Source organism: Phragmites australis, chromosome 4 (genome assembly GCF_958298935.1).
Source record: "Phragmites australis chromosome 4, lpPhrAust1.1, whole genome shotgun sequence".
NCBI lineage: Eukaryota > Viridiplantae > Streptophyta > Magnoliopsida > Poales > Poaceae > Phragmites > Phragmites australis.
This window is the reverse complement of record NC_084924.1, coordinates 47268824-47280609: the sequence shown is the minus strand read 5'-3', so window position 1 is coordinate 47280609 and position 11786 is coordinate 47268824. Positions and strand designations below refer to the sequence as shown.

At 40.8% G+C, this 11786-nt stretch overlaps 1 protein-coding gene across 2 annotated transcripts; it reads right to left on the bottom strand.

Annotated features, from left to right (window-relative positions):
* Positions 1 to 5636: 5636 nt before the first annotated feature.
* LOC133916916 (N6-adenosine-methyltransferase non-catalytic subunit MTB-like) lies at positions 5637 to 11232 on the bottom strand. Of its 2 annotated transcripts, none has more exons than XM_062360807.1 (7): positions 11053 to 11232; positions 8039 to 9985; positions 7857 to 7940; positions 7448 to 7552; positions 6970 to 7078; positions 6222 to 6373; positions 5637 to 6111 (listed from the first exon to the last, which is right to left on the bottom strand). In XM_062360807.1, exons 2-7 carry the CDS (start codon positions 9914 to 9916, stop codon positions 5965 to 5967), a joined length of 2475 nt encoding a protein of 824 aa, XP_062216791.1. In that variant the 5' UTR covers positions 9917 to 9985; positions 11053 to 11232; the 3' UTR covers positions 5637 to 5964. The 2 variants fall into 2 exon arrangements, with proteins under 2 accessions (XP_062216791.1, XP_062216792.1); XM_062360808.1 differs by having other exon boundaries at positions 8039 to 9924.
* Between the last annotated feature and the right edge of the window lie 554 nt (positions 11233 to 11786).

Genomic DNA, 11786 nt, shown 5'->3' with positions numbered 1-11786 from the left:
TTGCCGGATGCGACCTTGCGCAACCACAAGCTAGGCAGATAATTAGCTAAAGTCTCTGGCAGTTAATTATACCTGTACTGGGTACTAATGGATAAGCTGGACCACAACACGGGAGCGCCCGAGCTCACCCGGCACTAATGGATACGCTGGACCACAAGACGGGAGCACCCGAGCTCACCGACGCCATCACATATCAGGACGCTTTGCGAGCTCCAGCGGCCGGCGCGGAATCGATCCCTGGCGTGGATAGCTCGTATTCTGATGTGGATGGCATCACTACAACCTCCCTGATCTGCTCTCACCGTGGATACACAGCCAACACCCTCTAATTTGAAGCTTTCCCTACCACACGTCTTTCCTTCGCCGGCGTGAAGATGCTGACCGTCGATCCACCGCTGTCGAGCTCCTCTTGCTAGCTGAGCACTTGGTGAGCTCCTTAAATTGCACTGGTGCTGGTGCCGCCCTTCACTAGCCAAGCCCCTACTAGATGCGCCGCTGGCGAGCTACGCCATGCCATCAGCCAGTCATGCACGCCCGGGAGTTCTGCTGCTAGTTGCTACAGTGAAAAGCTAGATATACTAGCTATGCAAGTTAGAACCAAGGTTCACAAATTAGTTTTGGTAACAAAAATCGCTCGCCGGTGGTTACCGAAAAATCGCGGTTATCGTGATAACTATGTAAAATTCTGTAAGAATTCACTCAAAATTCACTCGATCAAATTTGAAATTCGGTGAGAATTCAATCTAAATCGACCAAACGGTAACCTGTCGGTTTGCTACGGTTACCAATCCATTTAGCGATTTATCGATCGATTTTTCTGCATTTTCCGAATTACCGGTAAACATTTGAATTCTTCGATAACCGTTTGGTTTTAGTGATATATCGAGCAGTTTTCTCGAATTTCAGTGAAGTTAAAAAAACAAAAAAATAACTTAAATTTGTAAAATCAATAACTAATTCATCTGAGCTTCAAATCAAGTGAAACAAATTTTGTTAGTTTCCTTGTAACATGACATACATGGTAAAAGTATTTATACTCATAAAAAAGTTAAATATTTTCCTTGAGAAAATATATTTGCTAAACCAAGTTAAATGCATAGTTTACTCTTCCCTAATCCAAAAATCATGAAACCAATTTTTGTTAGTCTTCTTACATGATCATATGTCTTTTAAAAATACATGAACTCATTAAATAGTTATTGTTACATGCAGGATTGTGTAAAATATGTTGCAACTAGATTAATTCATAACTAACCCATCACACCTCTAACATTAGTGAAACCACTTTTATTAGTTTACTTATACTATGCTTTGTGCTTTATGTAGTAAAAATAATGATAGACATGAAAAGGTTAATTACATGATGTTTCTTAACATATTTACTTTATGCTTGTGAACTCTGTGAAAATCATAGAGAAATTAATAAAACTCTAAATAAAGTGAAACTAATTTTAAAGGTCTTCTAAAGATACGTCTTGCATAAAAAATTTGTTTTTACATGTTAATATTTTTCTTAACATAAATTAATAAATAAGCTGCGCGCTTCAACTTTTTTTTTCAAACTTCTTCCCTATAGAATATGATGCAAACGACATTATTTTTCAAAAGAATTTTCACAGAAGGTCCTAGAATCGTCTCTAGTTTTTTAAGATTTTTTTATTTTTTATTTTTTTTTGAATTTTTGAATTCAAATTCGATTACCAAACGGTTTTTATTATCGGTGCGGAGCGGTAAGCTCGTTTACCGCGATTTTCGAGTGGTAACCGACGCATTTGTGAACCCTGGTTAGAACTAGCACATTCACAATCTTGTAAAAATAGAACAATAATTACAGCTTAGAAAATATGAAATAAATTTTGTTAGTTTTATATTCATTGGTCCTATATGTTAAAAATATATTCATATATGCAATGTTCACTGAATTTCCTGTGCTTAATTAAACATGTTATAAATTCTTAAATTTATGGTTAAATCTTAAGCTATCCAAACAATCATGAAACCAATTCTTATGACTTTATCTGTACATGCTATATCTGATAAAAATATGTGCGCTCATGAAAATGTTAAAAATCATGAAATAAATATTCAAGTTTTTATGAATGATGCATCTTTTAAATTTTCTTTATGGATTTTTATGTTCCAAAATGAATTACAAGTCCAATCGAATATTAAACGTGTCATAAAAGAATAAACAAGCTATCCAAAATAACTGAGAACATTACAAACTATTTACATCAAAAAATATCAATTCACTCCCTCGTAATCCAGGTTGACAAAGAGGTACCGGCTTTTTATAAAGCTATTTTTACCGTCTATAACTGAAACAAATAGTATGAATGTCTGTTCGCTGTAGTTACAGCATGTTGATAAGCTATGAGCAGATGGTGCCCGCGCATGTAATGCGTTCGCTAGTCGCCTAGCTAAATAATTGCGCATCTCACGAATTCAAGTCCTGATCTGGACGTCAGCTAAAATAAAACCCTTCCATTCACACGAACACTTACATTCTCCTACTATGTAGTAAGTAGGTGAAAGTCTGTTCAGTAGGGTTTTAGTTTTAAAAATTTTTAGAGCTAGATATAATTAATTTTAGAAATTTATGCAACTAGAGGTATAGATATATTGATAGTATTTAGTTGAGTCATTTTATTCCTATTTTAGATTTAAAAATAAAGTTTTAGATCATTTTATTTTAGCACGTAACCTCAAAATTTGATATGGCGTTAAAAACTGAAACTCTCAAACAGACCTTAGATACCGTGGCTTCACATACCAGTCATCATTGCTTATCTCGCTAGATCGGTTGAAGGCTACGGCTTGGATTTTCGGCAATGCATAACTGAAACGTACGCATTTTCGGCTAGATCCTACCAAACCTTTCTTATTATTCACGAGATGGACAGTGTTGCTGGAGTATGTACTTAACACATGCACGCATTGGAACGCACGTACGTACGAGTTTTGTTCGTTACTCGTGATGGCACTTGAGTGGTGTACGTGACGATTCATTATTTCTGATGGTCTCACTTTATAGAGCCAAACTGTAACAGCACGCGTTGACAAAACTGGCCGGTTGCATGCATTTTTCAGCTTGCTTAATTATGCTGCTCTTCCTAGTTCGGCAGTGAGTACTACTACTACCACCCCATTTTTCATCATTTGGGTACGGTTCTTGACAAGCATGCGTGGGCATGCATTCTCCCAAAGTTTCATGATTAGTGTTACCCGTTTGATCATGTGATTGTTATGGATAACTGACGACCTAAATCATATCTCATGAGTAGTTTGAATGGTAAGCGAGAAATGAATTGGGTGAGTCTAAGGGCTGGTTTGATAGGATACTGGATTCTTCTTAGAAACGTTTTTATTTTTAGTTTTTCTTTGAAAACCTTTGGCTGGTTTGGTAGGGTACTGAATTCTTTGAGAAATGTTTTTGGTTTTAGTATCTCCTTAAAAACCATTCTATGATGAATCGGAATTATTTTGTGTAATTGTTTAGATAGTTGAATATATTTTGATTTTCGAGAGATGATATCAGTTGTAAATAAGAAGAAAATTATTCAGAAACAGGAGAAACCACATTTTGCTTGTTTTTTTCTAGTAGTGTAAAAAAAGAAACATTTAATCACATGCCAAAAACACCATCAAGTAAGAATTTCACTGATTTTAGCCAAAAAACCCTGAAACTCTCCTCAAAATAGGATCATGTTATTCCAACCTCCATTTTAAGGAGATTTCTTACATGATATGGACGCCAATGTTACTACCATTCGTATGTTCCCATCAATCTACATACTACCTGCTGTTGGTAAAGATCCTTCTTTTTTTCATGGACACGCAACGCATGAGGAGAATGCGAGCCGTTTAGTCAGGCATATGCATGTTCTTCATAGGAGTCCAGTTTACTGTGCATCACCGATCGCTATTCGCTAGGTGCTGAAATAATTGGAGCAGGTAGCTGGTACGTACGATTCCCTTAGCAGACTTGGATTAGGCGAGTACCCTTGGCTTCGCATCATAATTCAGAGCGCGTCACACCGAACCGAACCAACAGCACGTCGCGGGGCCGAGCGGAGTAAAAACCAACAAAAAAACGCGTTCATCTTTCGTGTCAAACTGTCGATCGTGTCCTGTGCGTGGGCCGTTCGACCTGCAGGAAGGTGCAGTGCACCATCACCTCGCAATAGTTGCTTGCATGCCTGCCTGAATTGCGATGGATCTCTCGCACGTTTTCCTGAAAAAATTGGTTTCAAACGACAATGCACAAATGGGGCATGCTTGAACAGGATTCAGCTAGACGTTCAGATCCTGTACGAATTAACAGAGCCATCATTTTCATTTTCCCTGCAGGTTGAAGTCAATGCCCGGGTAAATGTCCAGTCGTTTTTCCTTGATGGCTGACAGCATAGTACACATGGAAGAGAGAATGGATGGCCAGATTTCCACGCTTTTATCCATCATTGTTGCCATTGATGGAGGATTTGTCGTCTCACAAGGGATATCGCAGCCGAAGTGGTAATGTTGCTAAGATCCTAAGCAAAGGGGACGAAAAGAGAGTACAGGACAGAACAGAACAATGACCAGCTGAGAGGAGAGAGACTGTTTGCACGGGGAATTTTTGAGCCAGGCAATCCATTTATTGCGTTCTTCCTTTAAAAAAACAAAAAAACAACAACAGTAATATACTACTACTCCCTCTATTTCTCAATATTTATCTATAGTCTCAAGAGTATATGTCTTAAATTATTTATTCATTACGGTAACTAAGGATGTTTTATAGTCCATTTTTTTTTATACCTTTGAATGTATACATGCATTTTACTCTAACGCTAATGAGTTACTTGCACTCATACTTGTATTGATTAGGAGTAGTATGATGATTTTACTGTATTTTTTCACTCGATTTTAATATTTTTTAATTTATACGTAATGATGGGCGTGAAAAAACATTACGAAATGAAGGGATTGTCGATTCTGGCTACGCCCTTGGAAGATTCGGCGAATTATTGTGCCTGGAACCAGGCCAAAAGAGTCGGTCTCGTGTATGCAAACCAGCAATGGGAGCGTGCGTCGTGGCTCCCGAATCACTCGGCGAAATCTCCATCCCCTGCAAGGTTCCATCGGCAGGGACAACGCGCAAAACCTTTCGAAGACAGTTTCGGTTAAAGGTCAAACGACCTTGATGCCTGTTCAAGAAGAAACAACTCACCGCTGCAATCGTTCGGCGACGAGCTGATTCGGTTTGGCTTCTGCCGGCGATCCATCGCGTACGTTTCTTCCGTCACGGTTGGAATTCGCTTCGTCGCAGACGATCAAAAGGAGAAATGAATTCGAGCCTTGCTAAGTTGTTTAATACTGAACACTACTCAGTATCCAGGTTTGTCAAACCGTCGCCTGTCGGAATTACTATACGTGTGCAGGGTTTCGAGAGAATTCCTTCAAAATGTATCCAACAAGAATATGTTTTTAAAGCAAGCGGATTCGCATCTCTTACAACTCACACAATCTTCGGTTCTCGGCACAGAAGCAATTTGCGGTTCATGGCCTCGTCTTATCAATCATGTAGGCAGCGTTACAGGCAAGATTTGCAAAATTGGTGTATAATAAATTTTCTGTTGCACGATTTGACATAACAGTACAATACAATGGCGATATCAAAATTAAGCATCAATCGTGATTTCCTCAAGTGTTTTTTGTTGCAGCAAGGACAATGCTAGCTGCAACCTTCACTTCATAGATGTATTAGGGAAGAAAAAAAAAAGAAACATCAGCAAGACAGTACAGAATGTTTCCATTACAAGTTGCCACAGGCTGAGCCGTCCAGTTTAAGCACCAGAGAACTACAGTAAAAATTTCATTCTCGTAGACTGAAAATGCAGAAGGCTTGTGCTGGACCTTCAACAAGAGCCGTTACAGCTACAGTAGCGAGAAAGGTAGCCAGCATCACAACACTGACTACAGCTATTAGTTCTTTGCCGGGGGTGACTTTGGCCTGAGGCTTTCGATCTCCGGAGTTGTCACAACTAGGTGAGGAGCCTCTGGGGGAGGGTTTCGCCCACCGCCTCCCTGCCATACTTTCCCATCCTTGTCTGAGAAACTCTTAATATATGCCTGCAGGAGTAAAATTCATACAGAGACGATGTAAAAAGATCTGGGGAACTCATGGAATGGAAGGGCTTGCGTGTGTGCATATGCACAAAGTTGGACTTCCAGCTCTCTACCTCTTTGTTGAGGTTGGAGTAGGATAAACCTTTCCCAAGAGTAAGCCAACCTGGACGAATATTATGATCCTCACCAAAGAGTTCAAGCCGCCTCCTTCCAAGAGCAAAATGCTCAATGATCCTGTACATGTCCTCAGGTTTTTTGGTTGAACCTGCAAAAGAAAGCACATCAGGATGTCACATGCTGCTAAATATATCAAAAATGAAAACAATACCTTTGAAATCATGCATATGATTTGATGTTCATAGCGGGGGTTCAGTGATATTATCACTAAGTATATGCTGCCAGAAGTTCCCCGACAATATGATTTAGTTTTTTTTTTTTTGAATCAGCATTTCAATGATCGTAGATCAACACTTCAAGCTTCCTATGAACAGCTAGGCAGGTCACAACGCAAATGGCAGCAACACAATGTACAATTTGGTTCAGATAATTTGTAGATACCAAAGTTCCAGCAAAATCCATGGGAAATATATTTTTGCCTACCAAGCCAAATTTTACAAAAGAGTACTGCATTTTGGTGGACCAAACAAGAATATTCATATCATGGAAATGATGAAAACCAAAACAGAGAACTCCATTTTATTAAGGCACAAAACAGAACGAACTACAGAAAAGATTAGTTTACAAAGTCTATGCCCCCATCCTTGATAATGTTAGTCCTGATCATAAAGCAATTTAGTAGGTATCAAGCGTATATGCATAATAGGAGTAAAAGTTTATAATAAGAACCTAAGAAAAAAATACCATCGGTTGGTTCTTCAGCTATTATTATATCTGTGTCAATATTTGCATGGATGACGTGACCATCAGTGCTACGCCGTACAGTTCCTTTTATGCCCATCAGGCAATGCTCCTGCACATGGAAAGATTAGATACTTCATAAGGAAGCCAGGCGAATGCAGAAGAGAATATAAAGATGACAGCTAAATGATACTCCATCTCAAAATAGATGACGCTTCAGCCTCTTCTACAGCGTTCATAATACATGATGTTCTACGATTTCGAGGTAACTTTAGCCTAAGTTTTCCAATGTTACCCCCTGCATTAAATAACTTCCTTCTCAATGCAGGTCTCATTTTCCACACAATAAATGGTATTAAATAGGGGTAAGATGGTCATTTTATCTTTCACCTTAATACTTGTGTTCAACTCTAAAACATCATCTATTTTGAGACAGAGGGAGTATGAAGCATACTAGTCAGCTACTCAGCTACAATAATACCTTTGAATGCTGCAAAAGCGTATGAGAGTCATGTCGCAGGCTTGGTGTTGCATTTTTCTTGTTGGTTTTTACCCAGCAGACATCTTCACACCTACGAAATCCCCACTGGACAGAGAAGTTTCAGTCAGGCTTGTGTTATTAGCTATTGTGACATTTCGTCAACCGCTGAAAATTTAAAGACAAATCTAGATAAAATGTAAGTATGAAACACTGTCAGTTTGCTATGGACAGTGCTTACATCCTTACAGTACATGAAATAGCAATGATAAAATACATGAATGAAGCATACTGTGGCTATTGTTTTCAGAGAGGCTACAGGACGCTGGGTGACCTTATGTAAACTGATTTCATGCTCCAGCCCAAAAATTGGATAGTATTAAATAAATAAATAAATAGCAGGCTATGTTACCTTCTTTAAACATTGACGACCCTGTTCAAGGCCTACACCATCGCCAACCCAAAGGAAGACAAAAGAAGGTGTATCTGCTATAGCCTGTTGATTAAAAAATGCACTTTGGCATATTAATTCTGCAGCGTAAAATGAACTCACAAATCCCAAAAGAGAAAGGATGAAAAACAAAAGGGAATAACCTCAATCTTCAAATTCATAATCTGCTCAGCATTCCAATATTCTATGTGATCAGTGATTCCTGGTGCACGATGAGCATACTCCTCCCATGGAGGATCCACAAGAATAACATCGAACTTTGTACCAAAAAATTCTGGAGAAAGAACATGTTCCCGCAGGTCACACTTATAATACATTGGCGGTGAAGCTGAATTAGCAACAATTTCATCTTTTCTCTGTATGAGTTCTCTCAACTTTGGATAGTCCTCTGCTACGCTTGTAAGATCCAGTTCTCTAATGAAATTTTGAGGCCGTGTGCCAGTGTCCACAAAATTCTGTGAGTAATCATTTTGTTCACCCCTTGATGGAGCTTTTCTGTTCAGTCCGCTGTTCCTATGTGGTGTCCAACCTGCAGATGATTTATCATGGAGCATATCACGACTCTGTGCGCCCATGTGATTGAAACTCAATCCTGATATATCTGATGGAGCACCTATCCTGGTGTCTATTTGATTTAAGTGAATATTATGGCCAGATCCAGCTCCCATACTTGGAGTGAACCTATGTTCAGCAGCAACCGGAGCGATGGGAAGGTTGGGCGGAACAGAAAGCATACTCACATCAACACCTCGTGCTCCAGGCCACATATGAGGTCCTGAAAATGGTGGCATGAAAACACCAGGCATAAGAGGAGGACCTGGAGAATGGGGAATATTTGGTCCCATATGCTGCATTGGTCCTGGTGGCAGACCAAGAGGACCGAATGGAGGAAGCATGATTGGCACTGGAACTCCTATTCTTTGAGAATCCCGTCCATTTGGTCTCCCCCTTCCTCTAGAGGGTCTATCACTTTTCGACCCTTGTTGAGAAAATGGAGAAATCATGCTGGTGCTACCACTTTGATCTGCTTCAGGATGATCAGCGCATTTATCATCATTTCCACCAGGTACTGAATCACGATCTGCTCCCACTTCAAATCTTGTTCCAGAAACAGATCCCTCTCTTCCAAAATTAAGATTACTATTAGGTCGGATCTCTATCGAATCAGAACTGTCATGCCTGTTTCCATAGGTTGACGGACCTCGAACACTTTCAGATCTACCCCTAGAATCTCTGCGGTACCCGGCTCGGACATGGAAACTCCCACCATCTAGCCTTTCCTGCACATTCCTCCACTCAGCGTCATTTGTGTCCTTAGGATCTCGCAACTGATTGTTCCTTCTGTAGTCCTTAGACCCTTCAAGTTCATGAATTTTCTCACTCCAATTTCGGTCCCTCCCTCTGTCTGATTTATCATCTCTATAGGCTTCTCTTGTGTCAAATCTAAGAGAACCACCACTTCCATCAGCATAAATCTCATCCACCCTCCTGAATGAAGCCTTTTCCTCTTGGTCCCGTTGTCCTTGCATCTCCCTGCTACTCTCTCTCCTTTCCGAACTCCTTGCACCCATCTCCTTACGTCTCTCAGACTCACCATCATGTGGACCCTCTGATTTGCTTCTACTTGTACTATTGGATACAGCATAAGCAGAAGCATCAGGGCTATATCTTCTTGAAGAGTCCCAATCATTCTTGTCCTCTCTTCCCCTCCTTCTATCATTGTCATTATCCTTGGAATCATCAGGGCTTCTCCTTGGAACTTTGGGTGATCGTGAGTCCCTTCCCACATGATAGACGTCTTCCTCAGCACTGCCAGCCAGGCCTAAGGTTCTAGCTGGGTTCCTTTTTGATTCATTCCTATCACTTGAAGGTATAATCATCCCATCATGATCCTGATGCCCAACTTCATATTCATATCCATGCTTTATGGATCTGCCAGCATAGTTTCTGCTATCTGCATTCTCCGGCCCATCCTCAACCTCCTGCTTGCTGTGACCTCTACTAGACTCAGGCCCTTCCATTGTGAGTCCTATAGCATACAGTCAGTCAACTATCACGTTTCCCAATAATACAACTGAGTTGAAATTCCTCTACACAAAAGAAAGGTCAACCATATCACATCAAGTGTATACAATAGTCAATAGCACTAGAAACCATCAGTATTGGACAAGTGAAGGAACTATAAAATTAGATCTTCAATGAAAGCAAAATATCAAACCAAGTATTACTGTGCTTTTTAACATTGATAGGTACCAATTAGCATACAAATTCAAACAGTACATTCAACCTCTAGAGACAAAGCTGTTGAGATATACACATCTGCTATGCTTCTTGAACTATAATGAGTCAAGCTATATGCAGCAATCAATAGATGAATACAAGTGTAACATAAGATCAAAAGTCTAAAAGTGATGTTGGAAAAACAAGCAACTTATATACAAATAAATTGGCTAGCACAGAACAAACAAAACACAGAAATACTAAAAATAAATAGGCTAGCACAGCACGAACAAAACACAGAAATGTGTAGTGGACACCATGACCTCAAACTCTCAAAGAAATGTGTAGTGGACACCATGATCTGGAACTAAAATCTTACAATTCCTCCACTTGCCCAATCCAATTTCATGCAATAACCTCAAATATCCTGATACTAAAACACAAAACAAAGAACACATAGGCCCAGGTCTGCAGAGTCCTCCTTGAGCTATATACTCACCGAACAAGAGGACCAACTGAAAGAGGCATCCTCAACCGGTTGAAAACCCGACAAATGGATAATTTGTAAATCGGAGACATCAGGATCTACGGCATTATCTATTCTGCTATGCAGGGCTGCCAAACAATAATTAGCTGAGTCTCAATCCACTAACAGCGCAGATCACCAGTCATCCATGGAGATCAAAACGTAAAACCCTGGCCTCGTAACGGAGCACCAAGACCAAAACTTAGCTGACGCTAAGCCATCTTCTAAACCCTAAGATCCTTGGCAAACTAAAACAAATCCATAACAGCATCACGGACCAGGGACGAACCAAAACCTCCCGATCCGAATCGCAAAACCCAAGTCGAGACGTTCCGCGCGAAGCTAGGTTCCGTCGAAAGTTTTGAGCACGGAAGCGGGAGGCGGGGGGGGGGGGGGAGGAGCGGAGCTTACCGGGACGGGAGGAGAGGGTTTGGCCGTGGTGAGCGCGCCGTGGAAGGCAGGCGGGCGGCAAGAGCGCGGCGGAGGCGGATGGGTGGCGCCGTGGTGGTCGGGGGTTGGTTGCCCCCGCCGACGATGGCAGCGCTCTCTCTCTTTCTCTCAGGGGCAGCGGCGCGCGGGTGAGATTTAATCAACTAAATAAAAATTTAGTTCAATATGTTAAATAAATACAAACAACATTTTATTCAGTGTTTTCACTATATATACAGTTATATAGTCAAGTCAACCAATCACATCTGAATTGAACTTTCCTTCCAAACTAAACTAAAAATGTATATTTGTATTTGCCAAATCAAACTTAAATAATATATACATATAATTAAATATGTTTTTAAATTATACGCATAACAGAACTAAACAACGAGAGTACGAGACCAGTACCCGTACCGCACGGCTGGAACCCACCCCGGTTCGGAGTGAACATGCTTTGACTCGGACCGTCGTTGCGTGATCGGACGGATGACGACACGCGCTGGTTTCCCATTCCTGGCGCGCACTATCACCTCCGACCGAGCGAGCTCCCCAACCCGCCGCCGCCGCCGACGACGACAGCAACCCCCGCAGTTCCTCTTCGGATCCTCAACGCAGTTACCGATCAGCCTCTATCTCCTCCGTAACAACAGTACTGAAGCTCCTCTGACTCTCTGAGCGCTTAACCTTCTCGTGCCCCTAACTGGAGATCCATC

Excerpts from the sequence above, each read along its gene's own strand:
- LOC133916916 (XM_062360807.1), bottom strand. The coding sequence starts at position 9,916 with ATGGAAGGGCCTGAGTCTAGTAGAGGTCACAGCAAGCAGGAGGTTGAG. Across the intron at positions 7,079-7,447 it reads CGCTTTTGCAGCATTCAAAG|GAGCATTGCCTGATGGGCAT; the intron begins GTATTATTGTAG and ends TTCCATGTGCAG. Across the intron at positions 6,112-6,221 it reads ACTCCAACCTCAACAAAGAG|GCATATATTAAGAGTTTCTC; the intron begins GTAGAGAGCTGG and ends TTACTCCTGCAG.